This window comes from Chiloscyllium plagiosum, unplaced genomic scaffold (assembly GCF_037043375.1).
Source record: "Chiloscyllium plagiosum isolate Xiang-an unplaced genomic scaffold, Cpla_swu_hap1 HiC_scaffold_18, whole genome shotgun sequence".
NCBI classification, from domain to species: Eukaryota; Metazoa; Chordata; class Chondrichthyes; order Orectolobiformes; family Hemiscylliidae; genus Chiloscyllium; species Chiloscyllium plagiosum.
Window position 1 is genome coordinate 54,275,228 of NW_028270156.1, and position 16,692 is coordinate 54,291,919.

Genomic DNA, 16,692 nt, shown 5'->3' on the forward strand with positions numbered 1-16,692 from the left:
TTCCACCCCGACCTCAAATTTACCTGGACCATCTCAGACTCCTCCCTCCCCTTCCTTGACCTCTCCATTTCTATCTTGGGTGACCGAATCAACACAGACATTTACTATAAACCGACCGACTCCCACAGCTCCCTAGACTACACCTCCTCCCACCCTGCCCCCCTGTAAAAACGCCATCCCATGTTCCCAATTCCTTCGTCTCTGCCGCATCTGCTCCCAGGAGGACCAGTTCCAATACCGAACAACCCAGATGGCCTCCTTCTTCAAAGACCGCAATTTCCCCCTGGACGTGGTCGACGATGCTCTCCACCGCATCTCCACTTCCCGCTCCTCCGCTCTTGAGCCCCGCCCCTCCAATCGCCACCAGGACAGAACCCCACTGGTCCTCACCTACCACCCCACCAACCTCCATATACATCATATCATCCGTCGTCATTTCCGCCACCTCCAAACGGACCCCACCACCAGGGATATATTTCCCTCCCCTCCCCTATCAGCGTTCCGAAAATACCACTCCCTCCGTGACTCCCCCGTCAGGTCCACAATCTCCAACCCAACCTCCACTCCCGGCACTTTCCCCTGCAACCACAAGAAATGCAAAACTTGCACCCACACCTCCCCCCTTACTTCCCTCCAAGGCCCCAAGGGATCCTTCCATATCTGCCACAAGTTCAACTGCACCGCCACACACATCATTTACTGCATCCGCTGCACCCGATGTGGCCTCCTCTATATTGGGGAGACAGGCCGCCTACTTGTGGAACGTTTCAGAGAACACCTCTGGGACACCTGGACCAACCAACCCAACCACCCCGTGGCTCAACACTTCAATTCCCCCTCCCACTCCACCAAGGACATGCAGGAGTCCATCGCCAAACCATAGCAACACGACGGCATAGCATCTCATCTTCCGCCTCGGAACCCTCCAACCACAAGGGATGAACTCAGATTTCTCCAGTTTCCTCATTTCCCCTCCTCCCACCTTGTCTCAGTCCCAACTCTCGAACTCAGCACCACCTTCCTAACCTGCAATCTTCTTCCTGACCTCTCCGCGCCCACCCCCACTCCGGCCTATCACCCTCACCTTAACCTCCTTCCACCTATTGCATTTCCAACGCCCCTCCCCCAAGTCCCTCCTCCCTACCTTTTATCTTAGCCTGCTTGGCACACTTTTCTCATTCCTGAAGAAGGGCTCATGCCCAAAAAGTCGATTCTCCTGCTCCTTGGATGCTGCCTGACCTGCTGCGCTTCTCCAGCAACTCCTTTTCAGCTCTGATCTCCAGCATCTGCAGTCCTCACTTTCTCCCAAAACGATAGACCGTCATCTATTGGCTGCAAGAGTCTTGGTGATGTGAATTTGGACAATTCCAAATCAAAATACTAATGCCTTATTCAGCTTCAATATATCAATCTCATTCATAGCAATCAAAGATAGAGAATGTAAAAATGTTACAGGAAGTTGCATCAGAATAGATAATATTTATATGGAAAAAGTTTCTGGCTGTCCTTATTTCTTTGTTGAGAGATTCCTGCTCTGAGACAGCAGCTCTTCTACGATTCTCCACCTCTCTTATTCTTGTCAATACACCGGACTTGCAGTAGCCTATCTGATTTGTCCTCTCTCGCCAGAAAGCATCAATTAATTAGGGAAGGCAGATCAGAAAATACAGCAAACTTTGTTTTAACCAGCATTTTATAAACCAGTTTTCTCAATAAACTGACAAAAATTATGTATCTCAAATACTGTGAAGTTTAATGTATCATTCTGTGCAATTATAATAGTTTTCTTTAATTTACTTACCTCAATGTAAATACAGTATACTTGTTGTTCAATTGAATGACAACATGAAATATCGACAGTTGATTCAATTTCGAGTCAATTTCTCCTCAAATACCACAATCTAAGGCAATGTCCGAGTAGTCAGTTGAGGATGCGAATGAGAAGCCTCTTTGCCGCTAAGTTTTATTTAAGGTACAGTTGCATAATTATTTAAGTATTTAAGCTATAAATAAAGTATAACCGAGATGTGTATGCCCCTTGCATTACGTTTCGTTTACTTAGTGTGTGTTTTACATTGATTATGTGGACCTCTTGATTATCCGGAATATTTGATCAACTGGCATATTCTAGTCTCACAGCTGCCGGTTAATAAAATGTTTGCTGTTCCTGGATGAAAATGTGCTGAAATTCTGAAAAATAAACAACGAATTTCCTTTTTGATTTAATCTTTGATGATTCCTGCTAGGGTATTTAATTGTATCCTTTGGTGCAATTATAGGTTGCTACTCCTGACATAATTATCTGACTTAACCATCTGACAGTTAAATCTTTATTGTTCTATATCTACAGCAGCCATAAGAAAGAAGACCATCTTGTTTCCTTAACTTAAGAATAAAGTGTAAAATGAAAAAAAAAGTCAATAGTGCAAAACCCCTACTTACATCCTGTGGAAGTTTCCTCTTTAGCAGCAGGCTCTCAGTCACGCTCATTTTCTGTTGCTTTTTGGCAGCACTGTGGACAGAATGAGAGAGAAATCTACAATAAATCAGACAAACAGACTGCATGGAACAACGAGAGCCAGGGCTTTACACAATTAATAAGAAATAATGAGAATGTGACTACAATGACAAATGACCACATGATAGATTGAAGGACAAGTTTACAGACATGTGGATTGTAAAATCCTTGTAAACATAAGAGTAGATAAATACATTACCCAAGTCTAAAGGCTAACAAGGTTCACAGTACAATTCTCAGTCTGTAAACTTGGGTAAAAGTTGGAGGCACTAAATATATATGAAACATTCTTAGCTGGAGGCATACGAAGGCAGGGTTCCCATTACAGATTAAAAGTGTCAGGTGTCATCCTCCTGCTGTATGGTACCATATGTGCAAACCCTCTGCTCCAAGTTTCCCTCTCATCAGGAAACACTAGATGGTATTGTCTATCTCTTTGCAGTAACACAGCACAGATTGATAGCTGTAATGATATCACCTCTGTTCTCCCACTTCAAGCCATATACAATGGTGACATTTTTCTTCAAAATTTCTCTTTAAATCTCTTCCTCATCCCTCTGAAGATATTGACTTATTTTCTGGGTGCAGCTTCAAGGCCAAATTACCTTCATCCACACATGAATCTAATTCACGTAGCATCAAAATCCCAAACACTACAGAACTGAATTTTGTGATCCAAATTTCCCACCTTTTAAATTATTGAAAGTAAACTTTCTAATCTGATTCCTCTTTGTTCTTCATAATTAAGTGGCACCAAATCCTCACCTTTTCTGTGGTGATTTTGGACTGACCAGTGATGATCTGGGATCTCGAGCTGAGCGATTGAATATCCATCTATCTTTTGTCTCTGTGCCATTATGCTGGCTCTCAGTTGTCAACTGGGCATTCTCTGAACTCAGCAACCTCTCTGGCATATCTGCTTAAAAATACAAACTTTGTTTCGTTTACACTACTCACTTTCGATAAATAAACATTACATTACATTCAATATAATTAATGAATAAAAACACATTACTGCAAGAAGCTAAATGTTAACCTAAATGTTGCATTCTCTTCCACTTACGTTTCAGTGGAACTGTTTCAGACATTGGCAAATTTATTCAGTAGTACTGTGTCAGCATACTGTCTTTTGACATGGCTTCATGTTGATTACAAATCTACAAAATGCCAAAATTTTGAACGACATTTTTAGCTCTTTCCACACTTTACTCAGATTCCATTGCCCAATTTTTGCTTTTCATGTGGCGAACCTTATGCTTTGTTTCATACATTTGAAATAATACTTTCACAAAATACAATTTTTTAAATAAAGTTTTAATAATGTTTTTAAAATTGCACTGAGACTGGAAGGTATCTATCTCTCTGCACCAGACCTATCATCGTGATGCAGCGAAGATTGCACTCCCATTCCCTTTATCCTGGGATCTCAACTCAGGGACTGTGATTATGTATTTACAAAAATATATGGCCATAAAGGAGGACATAGAGGAGTTGTTGCCAAATTTTCAACTGGCAAGAATGAGATTTTAAGGATTGAATTGTTTATTTACTGTTGGGTGTATTATGACCAGAGAACTACTTTGCACACTGATTATTGTATGAATCCAATTCAATTCAAGATTGAAAATTGGGAAATTTCAAGATCTAAAGTTGACTATGTTTAGGATGATCTTTAAAACTGTATTAATATAAAGGATAGAGTATCTGGTCATTATCACTTTGTTTTGCACAAATACTAAGATTGTTCTTACATTAACTTCAAAAATACATAAAGGGCTGCAAAGAATTTTGCAGCGTCCTGTTTTCACGAAAGGCACTCCATTCATTGCATCCTCTGACTCTCCATAACGTCAGGACCTCCCAGGATTCCTAGCGCTGGCATAATCTTTAAAACCCAGTCATACACCCAGTCAAGCACTTGCAGTCTACTGTTGCCCTATATGGTACGTAGGTAATGAGGCGAGTTCGGAAAAAGAGTGCGAGAAAACATGCTAGGGTCAGAGAGAGAAACTCTGAATGAAATTCATCAAAAATGATCCAGCTGACTTCTGATAAAATTCAGCCCTTGATTTTACTTGCCATGGAAGAGTCAACACTTTTTTTTACAGTGGGATATGTTTTCTTATATAAATTAAAAATTTCTCTCTAAATATGGACTTTATCAGGGGAGGCCAAGTCCAATTGGTATTATCGCTGTACTGTTAAATCAGAGACTAAGGTAATGTTCTGGGGACCTGAGTTTGAATCTCATCACAGCAGATGGCAGAATTTGAATTCAATAAAATAAATCTGGAATTAAAAGAGTCTAATGATGACCATGAATCCACTATTAATTGCCGGGTAAAACTCATCTGGTTCACTTATGTCCTTTAGGAAAGGAAACTGCCATCCTTACATTATCTGGCATCCATGTGACTCCAGACCTATAGTAATGTGTTGACTTTTAACTGCTCTCTGGGCAATTAGGGATGGATAATAAATGCTAGCCTGATCAGTAAGCCTTTATCTCACGAATGAATAATAAAAATAAACTACACCAAACAAACAACAATTTGGTTGAATCTTAACTAGCCCTGAAATGGCCTAGCAAACCACTCAGAAGTACAAAACCTCTCTGACATAATATAGTTCCTGTTGAGCCAAACTTATTTAGCTACTTTATTCAGTAGCATCGGCAAAATGCAAGTCCAGATTCCAGTGCCTGCCAAAGCAGTATATCCCCCTGCCCCCAAACCTCCAATCTCCACCTTCAGCCTCACCCTTAGTGCCTCTGGAAATTCCCAGCTAGAATGTTGATTCAACATCCCATCCAAAGGTACTGGCTCCATCATTATTCCCTCAGTATTTCACCAAGGTCAGTTCAGATAATGCATTTAAACCTTGGTGTAGGGTTGAAAAACGCAACCTTTTGAAATGAGTGCAATAATAACATCCTCAGAGACAAATCATTAGAGAATGAAGAATGACTGAACCGAGGCAGCAATAAATTGGGAAGTATAGTTTGAAAAGTGGAGATTAATGGCCTCATGATGCTGTGTCCCCCAAGTCTATATAAATACAAGTCAACGGAAATGCCTCAACACCTACCGAAATGAGTCCAGCTAATTCACCCATACTGGGTCTAAAACTTGGACATTTGCATGCCTTATGACTCCATCTCTTATTGTACATAACAGTAGCAGGCCAAGCCTTTAGGGGCCTCCACTTTTGATGGTTTGCTCGGAAAATATTATCAATGCACCATACAAATTTTGTGATATTGCAGACTACAGCAAAGGTCAAAATAAAATCAAAAGTACACACAACTGTCAATCATTGATGCACACCAATCATAAATGGGGGAAATATTCCATTATTCTGAAATGATAGCTCTCTAACATGGAAATTAACACACAAAAATGCATATATACAAACACATTAACATACACTCTGCCTACCTGATATGGAAGTCTGATGGAGAACACTGTTTGTTGTAGTGTTTGATCTTAGTGACTCTAGAAGGTTCCACAACTGCTTCCTGAAATTTCATAGCAAAGTAGCAATGAGATTGAGTTCACCCAAATTGTTTCTAGTCTGGATATTTTATATGTGTATATTTGTGTTTGCCTTTGACTTCAGAACATGCATTGCTATTTTCTTTGTGATGTTAATTCCTCGCCTTGTTGGCCATTAAGTTAGTAGTAAGTTAAAATACACAAGTATATTTTATATTAATAGAAAGCTTCTCAATCTGAAAACAACATCCTTTTACATATTTATAATAGAAAAACACAATAAGGTTCTTTGCAGAAATATAGTCAGACAAAAATGATCACTGAATCAATGAAGCAGATATTAAGGGGTTGATCAAACCTTTGGTGAAACAAGATTTAAGGACATCCTTGTAGTACTCACCAAAAGCCTTTGTATACACAAATATATCATCACCTATCTCATCAAAAAACTCATCACCTATCAAAGCATTTCATAGCAACTAGTAGAAGAGATAGAAAAACTGACTGTTATTTAAATTTGTCTAAATCTTTGAGGTGGAAGATGGTTATGGAATCTCTGACTGCGATAAGAATCTGGGTATGCAAGTGGCCTTTGAATAATGAAGTCTATCTTTGAGATTCTAGTCAAAAAGGTGGATTTATCCAGATTCAAAGCCATTTTACAGTGGGTACTTTATTTTTTCCAGTGGATGAAGAATATGTTCTTTTCAAGTATGCACTCAAAATGTTATATTCATGGAACAATTTGCATCAAGGTCAGACAAAATTGAATTTAGACACAACTGGGAATATTGAATTTCAATCTTGAAGAAAATTTGATTAGTCTGGAACGTAGGACCATCTGGTTTCAGAACCGGTTCTCGAAGTACCAAGATGACTGAAATTAGTAAAAGCATAACTCTGATAATATGTTGGAATTCCTGTAGCAGGAGAGTCCCCTTCTCCTCATGTGACATTTCCATTTCTGAAATTCCCTTGCCTGATACCTTATCCAATAAGAATTGTTGAATTTGTGCCAGATGCACAATTAAGGAGACACTGTTGTATGATCCCAACTGATAGTAATACTGGACAGGTCGGATTCAAGAGTGAAACGTGGCTTGATAAATCATAAGTTTAGTTTTTTGTAGTTGAATATTGTAATGACTGAACATATTCACATAGGTTACTAATGACATTTTTAATCAAAAGAATATAAGCTTATTACATAAAATAAAAAAAGACGCAAACAGAACTAAGATAGTTTAGAAAGATCTTAACTTGAGCAGCAAAATAAAATTTGAGTACTTTTTTCCTAGCAATTTTCTTTAAAGATACTCAAGTGAAGAGTCACTCTCATTTCTTTCCTTAATTTCTTATTTCATTGGCTGTTTCAAGTTTGGATAGTTCATCCAGTTCTGAGGACCCAGATGTCTATTCAATTCTGATGGCCTAGAGACTCCTTTCCAGCTATGACACCCTAAAATCTAAGATTCTCACAACTCACATTGCTGAAACAGCTTTTTAAGACTTCAAAAACAAACATTCTTTCGACTAGGATGAAACTGATTTGCACTGAAATCTGCTCCTGAACTGAACTAAAAAAATGTCTGTTTTCTTTGTATGTCATAAAAGTTGAACTTTGTAAACACTTGATCAATTACCTTCACAGGCATCCTACCAGCTACTTAAATTAAGTGACATCTTGGAAATTCTGTCTTTAATCACTGTTCTAAATTACTCTCTGACTTTTTAAAACCTATCTTCACAGTACTGAAACCACACATCTCTTCTACTACTACTTTAAAATCCAAATTCCCAAACTGCAGCAACATATTATACACTTTTATCTGTCCCAAATCATTTTACTTAGAACTGTTGCCACTCTTTCAAATTCATAACTAGGGTGAAATATATCTTCAATGAGAATAAGCTAACAAGCACTTCAGTCAGAAGTGCCAAGTGAATGATTCATCTTGGCCTCTTCCTCAGGTCTCAGCATCAGAGATGTCAGTCTTTAGCCAATTCTATTTACTGCACATTCCCCTGGCCAAGCTGTTCCTGTACAACGATGACATTAGAAACTATCTGACAGTGTGGACAGTTGCGCAACTGCATCCTGTCCACAAACCGAAGGTCAAATCCAACCCATTGGTCTCCTCTTTATCATCAGCAAACTGATGGAAAGAGACTTTGATGGTGGTGTCAAACAGCAATTAACCTGCTAATTAACAACGGCAGGACCACTCAATTCCTGACTTCATTACAGATTTGGTCCAAATATGGACATAAGAGCTGAATTTGAGAAATAAAGTGAGAGTATCTGCTCTTGACATCAAGTTAGCATTTGACTAAATATGCCATCAAGGGGCCCTAGCAAACTGGAGCTAAAGGGAATTGGGGAAAGCTCTCTGATGGTTGGAGTCATACCTAGAACAAAGTAAGATGGTTGCAGTTGTATTTTGCATTAAATTCATTAATGTGAGAATTATAATCCTCTATTGTAGTTAGCTACACATACTCACTCATGCATTTCCTGCAATTGGGCGAGCTGGAGATTGTGCTCTTCTATCAAGAGCTGCACTTCTTCCTCAGGAACTAAACCCTGAAAACAGGGAGGAAAATATCATAGATTAACTTCATAGTGCTACATATTAAACTAAAGCAGTGAGGAAGGAAGAGGTATAGGGACAAGTGTTACATCTTCTGCGACCGATTGGTGGTGGCATCCTGATGGATGATCCTCTGAATTCAAAGGCTTTTGGAGTGGAAAGAGAGGACAAAAGGTGGACACTATTATTGTCATGGAAAGGAGAAGAAGTAGTGAGGGCAGAAGCATGGGAAATAGGTCAGAAACAGCTGAGGGGGCTTTCTCCACCAATTTAGATTAGATTAGATTAGATTACATTACAGTGTAGAAACAGGCCCTTCGGCCCAACAAGTCCACACCGACCCGCCGAAGCGAAACCCACCCATACCCCTACATTTACCCCTTACCTAACACTACGGGCAATTTAGCATGGCCAATTCACCTGACCCTGCACATCTTTTGGACTGTGGGAGGAAACCGGAGCACCCGGAGGAAACCCACGCAGACACGGGGAGAACGTGCAAACTCCACACAGTCAGTCGCCTGAGGCGGGAATTGAACCCGGGTCTCAGGCGCTGTGAGGCAGCAGTGCTAACCACTGTGCCACCGTGCCGCCCATTCTCAAGTACTCAAATTTCTCAGTTGATTTCTCTGTTGAAGAAAAATAAATACATATCACGAACATCCCTGTTACACATCTATTCCAGTGATGCTACATTCCACCACCAAAAACATCTTCACTCCCTAAGGGTATCTTCCTATGCTATTGTACTTGCCCCTTTACCTCCTCTCTCCTCATTGACTAAGGTCCCAAATTCATCTTTCAGGTGAAGCAGTAACTTATTTGAAACCCTCTCAATATAGATTCACAGCATGCCTACAATGTGGAAGCAGCCCATCAAGTCCACACTGACCCTCCGAAGAGCATTCCACCCAGACCTACCCTCACCTCCCCCACCCTATCCCTGTAATCCTGCATTTCCCCATGGAAAATCCAGCTTGCCTGCACATCCCTAGACACAATGAGCAATTTAGCATGGTGGGCCCACCTAACCTGCATAGCTTTGGACTATGGGAGGAAACCAGACTACCTGGAGGAAACCCATGCAGACACAGGGAAAATGTGCAAACTCCACACAGTCACCCGAGGCTGGAATTGAATCTGGGTCCCTTGAGCTGTGAGGCAGCAGTGCTAATAACCATTGAACCACCTTGCCACCCCATATAGTCTATAGTAGTGAGACAAAATACAGACACTTTCCACAACATGTCTGCTGTTGTCCTCAAGCATGACACAGACCTTTCCATCTTTTGCCATTTCAGAACAAAGGTTAATTGTCATGCTAATGTTTCTGTCCTGGGCCTGCTGTGGTGTTTCAGCAAAGTCTAACACAGGATCCAGACAATTTCCAATTAGACACTTTACAGCCTTCAGGACTAAAGACTAAGTTCAACAAGTTCAGACCAAACTCTGTCCCAGTTTTCATAATATTTTTCATACCCCCCCACCATGTATCTTGTTTGTATGGTTTTGCTGTCAGCAGAGATCTTTTTTCCTGCTATTAAGACCTACCATTCACCTATATTTCATTTATCTTCTGTTCAGGAGCACTTTTTAATCATCTATCCCACTTGCTCCCCTCCCCTTTCTCCACTGCATAAAACCCACCACTTTCCCAGCCATTTAATCCTGAAGAAGAGTCATAACAGACTCGAAATGTTAACTTTACTGTTTCTCTTTCCACAGGCTATGTTTCTCCAGAACTTGGTTTTATTTCAGCTCACCAGCATCTGCATTACTTTGCTTTTACTGGAGTAAACAAAAGTTTGAATATAATTGAGGACTTGGGTAATTTATATTTTGATACTAATATATAGTAAGAGACTGGGTCTTGGCTCAAAGTGCATGACAGTCAAGACCAGTCCAATTCTTAGTGAACAACTACACATAAGCACCTGTCAATACAGATCACTGGACAGCCACAGATAGAAGTCTCTAATATCCTATTTTAAAAATGTTCTCTTTCTTTCCAGCTTTGTATGGCACTTACTGATTTTTCATGAGAAGAGGATACCCAGGACATTGCAGAAGTGCAGCATTCTCTTAGCTCAGGTTTTTTGACGCAATTTTCAAGCTCAACTTGACTAGTTTCCTTCAAGTCTATCCCTGTTCAAAGAATAACATAGAAGTTAGAGTCTTTTTTTGATTGATTAGATTGCCCATGCCACCATTCTGAGGTGTCTCCATACTTGGGCACATATTTAGACTTTCCTCTTAGTCATGTGATTGAAATTAGGATCTTGGCATGTGAAATACATGGGTACAATGGAACTCAGTCAGACTGCACCAGCATTTGTCTGTTTCACATTGAGCTGTTAATTCAAAATGATCCTTGTGATTTACAGAAGCATTCATGCATTTTAAAACCAATTAATTTCTAAAATGGAAGGATCCACTACTAAGAGTCACGAATCAGAATGCTACACACCAATGTAAATTTTGTTTGTTATAACTTCTTCACTTATTTTCATTGCTAATTGTCAAGTTTAGCTCCAGAATGTTTAACAACAGAATGACTGAATGAGTATCAGCACAATGTTCCTGGGGAGGATATCAGGATCCTCAACTCACCAAATACAAACAGCCCTTTCAGCACTCAAAAGCAATTGGGGGCAGGAACATCAGCTGCAGACTGCAAAATTCTAACTAAGGTACTCATTAATCAGGTCAGGTCAGCTCTGGGATCAGTGATTCACCCCAACTAAATCTGTGCTGTACCTGGCAGGACAATCACTGAGAGCCTTCCACTTCTCATGGATCTGATCAGCTATGTGCAGGACACGGAGTGGACGTATACCTCATCAACCTGGATCAGGAGAAGACCTTTGACAGAATATAGCACAGCTGCATGTGGGACATGCTCTCCAAAATGGGCTTTGAGTAGGGAATCTATAATTGGATCTGACTGCTGTGCACTATCATTGGTGCAATTTCAATTAATGGGTGGGAATCAGAAAGCTTCCCGATAAGAGCAGAGTCAGGCAGGGCTGCCCACTCTCTCCTGCCTTGTTTGTGTGATATATGGAGCTTTTTGCCAAGTCCATCAGGATGGATGCAAGTCTGAGAGGTTCTGTAGGTCAAAGACTCCCTGTATATGGATAACATTGCAGTTTTCCGCTCAGACCAACTGTCAACGTGCAGATTCATGAGCATGTCCAACCAATTTAACTGGTCTTGGGAGCCAAGGTAAATCGAGGCAAAAGTGAAGCCATGTTCTTTGGGATCTGGGCTGATCGATCCTTCATCCACCTTACTGTCAGGACAGATTACCTGAAGGAGCTCGCAATAAGGTTCAGAGGGGGCGGGCATGCACTAAAACTTGGGAGGAGCATATCGCCAAGGTGACGCAAAATTGGGCTTTTGGGAGCACTGCTCCCTCTCCACTACGGGTAAAAACCTGGCCATCAAGTGTGAGGAGGCACTCTCTCTGTTGTTGTACGTTGTGTAGGTCTGGCCCATTCCCAGAACCTGCGCCATTGCAGTTAACTTTTATTGGAATGTTATTTACGATTTTGCAGGATTTAGACTAAAAAGGTTCTTATCATAGTGCCAGTGGAAAACCTGAGCAATTTTTACTCTCAAGCCCCATTTAAATATCCAGCCCCATTAAATGATGACTATCATCCAAAGCCTGCAGGAGACAGGTCTGGCAAATCACAAGGAAATCTTAAAACAACGTAACTTAGCTCGGGCTCTTCTGACCCCAATCCTAAATGGTTCACACATTTTGAAACTAAATTAGCAGAGTCCAAATTATTACATCAGATCTAGACATTCAAATACTTGAGGCCCCATGTGCAGCAGCTGATGGTCTAGACACCAAGAGTTAAAATGATGGGGAATGAATAGTGCCTAATAGCCATTGGGAGTTTTGTTTTACTTTTACTTCAAGTTATTTTTAATAAGTGGTTTCACCTGTAGCATCCAAGACCAACTCCTCTAGACTCCAAGCTTCAGTGGACTGATCCTTCCACATGAACTCCTCCATCTCCTCTAAGTGGAGGCTGATGCATAGGGCCGCGATGGTTCTCGCTACTAATCGTGAAGATTTAGGAGTAAAAAGTTGAATTTCGATATTACTCCTATGTTTTTGTCCCATCTGTAGATCCTGAGAAAAAGTCAAGGCAGAGAGATCAACCTCTCTAATTGGGGACAATTATATTTGAATTTATTTATTTACTCCAACTTATGTTCTGCTTGGCAAGTTGAGGGATACCAGTGCTGGAAAGTAGAACATTGTTTGACTTTCTGCCTTGAGGCACCAATACTGAATGGCATAAAGTTACATTCATATTTACCCAAGAAATTCTTCTAAGTTAATCAAGTACAACATAGATTAAATGCTTTCTTTCCAAAATCCCTTAAATTGTTCTCACTTCAGCATGGACCGGCAGTAGCAAACAGAATCCCTTAAATTTGGATCAGCATGCCAAGACCAGTTACAATATTGGTTAGATGCTCCATCTCTGCCAGGGTAACATTTCTTTGGCTCACCTTCTATTGTGCAAATTAACATTTATGGCATCCAACAGGTTTGAGTGAGACCGCAAATCTACATTGACTTTTATCCTAAAGTTTTACAATTATTCATAACTGTGCTGAAATTCTTTAAATTCATTTAAATTAGAAGAACTGCAGCCAAAAATCCCAATTGTTTAAGACTACATATAAATCCAAGAAACAGATTTAAAGAATTGCATTTTCAATACGCTACCATGAATTTTCCAGGCTTTAATATCAATCCGTACAATCTGATCTTGGCCAGATAGCAGTTTGGTTCTACAGTTGGTCTCAACACTCTTTAATTAATGAGAAGAAAATCAACTCATCTTCCTGCTCCTGATCCTATACCTTTCCAATAGTGTGTTAGGGAACGAGTAGGTGTGGAAGTTCCATGGTTCAAATGGCCTGAGACACTCATTGTCTAGGTTTACTCATGTGCATTTAGGTGATGTAACTGAAAGGCCAACCAATGTCCATAGACCTATTTTCCAACAAGAACACAAATTCACCCAAAAGACAAGCAAATTGACAGGGAGTGTAAATAAATGCCAATATTTTGACTATCTATTTGCACTGAAACTAAATAAATCACTGTAGTAACTCAGAGGAATACTGTGTCACTAAAAGCTGCCTGCTTCATACTTGGAAATCAATGTGTATTAGTGAAAAATAGTTGAAATAGTGTAATTATTTTCACATGATTCACAATGTTCCTTTAAAAATGAATTAACTTAGATTACAACTTAAATGCCAACTGATTGTGACTTACGTCTAGGGCTGATGTTGAGGGGGAATGCTTGTTGTCGTACCGAAATGCAAGACCATCCCCAAGATTGTGTCCCCACATTTCAGATCCTTTTGCAATGCACTTTACTCTCATTCAAAAGGGTGCCAGACAGACTTGATGACAGCTCTGCTGATATAACACTTTAGATGTGTGAAGGTTTGATCCCTGCTTCATCCAGAGGTGAACCATGTCATAAAGTAGGTAAGATACAGGAGAAAAAGCGGAAACTGTCAGAAGAAATTTACATTCCTTGGACAGTTCCCAGCTCAAAAGCCTACAGTCTTGGAAGAACAGGTGTCATGACCAGATAGAATGTAAGGTACACAATTCACAAGAAAAATTAGATAAAATTTTTAAAATAATCAATAGAATAACAGCAATGCTACCTCTGGCAATTTTATCTCCCCTTCGGCAATCACACCTTGCTGTTTGCGGAAAAGCAACACCTTCAGCATAGAAGAATCCTCCTTATCTCCTGATAGCACCATTTCAAACTTTGCTCCACAAGTACTAAGATAAAATAAAAAATTAAACAGTTCCATCAATAAGAAAATGGGAGCTTTATATCCCGAAAGTCTCACTGTCAGTTTCATTTGATTTTCCTTTTATTTTCTTTGTATGGCACACAGCAAGTAAAGGATGTTTTTCTAAATTGATCAGTCAAAGCAAAAAGGTTTAGAGAATGTGAGAAATCATATAGGTTGAAGACAAGAGGTAAGTAAGTAGCAATTAAATGGCAAGTACTTTTACAGTGATTTCAACCAAATGACTAGTTGTGCCAAGCTCGACCAGATGCTCTTTTTGTAATAATACTCAATCTTTGATATTTTGCTGGTTTTCTTCTGATACTTGAGAAGTCAACTCTAAGAACAGGCTTTCAGACCAGGTCACTTAAGTATTCTTCTGACCTAGAAGAATATTAACTAAATTTAAGCAATGTTGCTGTGTATTAAAGCCCCTTCTGTCATACTGGCTGCAATGGCAGCTTTCCTGAAACCCGAAGACTCTTCTGCAGCTGAGACTTAAGCTCATCTGTATTAGAAACTGTTGGAAAGTATCCTGTTATGACTTACGGTCTAGGTTTACAACAGAAAAGTATCCACTCTTAGGAGAAACTACAGGACATGCATCACTAGGGATTGCATCCCAGCATAAATCACTTTCATGGAACATTTTCAGTGAAAATAGTTAGTTGAAAGGCATAATTTACCCAGTCAGTACAGACTCCAAGGCTGACTTTGCAAAATCACTCTTGGTTACTTCTGATGTTTTTAATATTCCAAGTGTAGACCCTGTGGCAGGCAAATCTGTCAACATTAAAAAAAAACAGTAATGAGCATTGAGATAGATGACCAACCATGATCCAAGTAAATGATGAGAAGGCTTGCTGAGCTGAATGGTCTACTTGTGTTACAATGCTCTGATATTCCTAAATTAGTGTTATGACACCAATCAATCAGAATACAGCACTGAGTTCACAGTATGTTATATTATGTGCAATATTCTTATCCGGAACTGTCCTGATCAACCCATCATTTCAGTCTGTTCCTGACTCATTGAACCTATCCTGTTTTTCTTTCTCTCTCTAGTCTTCCCATCTATATTCATGATTCTTCAAACATCTGATGTAATTTCAACAATATCCAGTTCCCTGATTCTAACTGCTTCTTCTGCAGAATGAATTTCCAATCTTTCTCTAGAGTTCCACCCCTTGAAAGTGTTCCAACAGCACTCAGGTTCTTCCTTCAATGGAGGACCATATAGTCCCTATCTGCCATCATCTTCAACCACCTGGCTAAGCTTGATTTCCTATTGAACAATTTCCCCTCAACTTGGATCTTGATCAGATGGGCAAATGGGCTGAGGAGTGGCAGATGGAGTTTAATTTAGATAAAATATGACATGCCACATTTTGGAAAGGCAAATCAGAGTAGGACTTATACACTTAATGGAAAGGTCCTGCGGGGGCGGGGTTGCTGGACAAAGAGACCTTGGAGTGCAGTTCATAGTTCCTTGAAAGTGGAGTTGCAGACTAGGATAGTGAGGAAGGCGTTTTGAATGCTTTCCTTTGTTGGTCAGAGTATTGAGTTAGGAGATCATGTTGCAGCTGTGTAGGACATTGGTTAGGCCACTTTTGGAATATTGTGTGCAATTCTGGTCTCCCTATGGAAAGAATGTTGTGAACCTTGAAAGGGTTCAGCAAAGATTTACAAGGATGTTGCCAGGATTTGAACTATTGGGAGAGGCTGAATAGGCTGGGGTTGTTTTCCCTGGAGCATCAAAGTCTGAGGGGTGACCTTATAGAGGTTTATAAAATCATGAGGGACATGGATAGGGTAACAGACAAGGTCTTTTCCCTCGGCTGGGGAGTCCAGAACTAGAGGGCATAGGTTTAGGTGAGAGGAGAAAAATTTAAAAAGGGACCTAAGGGGCAACTTTTTCATGCAGAGGGTGGTGCATGTATGGAATGAGCTGTCAGAGGAAGTGGTGCAGGCTGGTACAAAGACAACATTTAAAAGGTATCTGGATGGGTATATGAATAGGAAGGATTTAGAGAGATATGTGCCAAGTACTGACAAATGGGACTAGATTACTTTAGGATATCTGGTCAGCATGGACGAGTTGGATGAAGGGTCTGTTTCTGTGCTGGACATCTCTATGACTGTACGTCTCACTCTGTCCAAATAAACATTGCTATGGATAACTGAATGGGACCTCGCTTGGCCTGTCTTTTCATGGGAAGTGAGGAACATTTCTTGT

General features: G+C 40.2%; 1 protein-coding gene across 1 annotated transcript in view; it reads right to left on the reverse strand.

The window, feature by feature from the left end:
• Positions 1–16,692, reverse strand: part of LOC122557884 (uncharacterized) — a 67,139-nt gene that overhangs the window by 6,619 nt on the left and 43,828 nt on the right. The window contains exons 14-21 of the mRNA XM_043706061.2: positions 15,143–15,239; positions 14,319–14,442; positions 12,558–12,750; positions 10,633–10,748; positions 8,517–8,596; positions 5,956–6,035; positions 3,284–3,437; positions 2,443–2,512 (exon numbers count right to left, since the gene is read on the reverse strand). Of these exons, the coding sequence (XP_043561996.2) occupies positions 2,443–2,512; positions 3,284–3,437; positions 5,956–6,035; positions 8,517–8,596; positions 10,633–10,748; positions 12,558–12,750; positions 14,319–14,442; positions 15,143–15,239 (914 nt within the window). The remainder of the gene's footprint in view (positions 1–2,442; positions 2,513–3,283; positions 3,438–5,955; positions 6,036–8,516; positions 8,597–10,632; positions 10,749–12,557; positions 12,751–14,318; positions 14,443–15,142; positions 15,240–16,692) is intronic.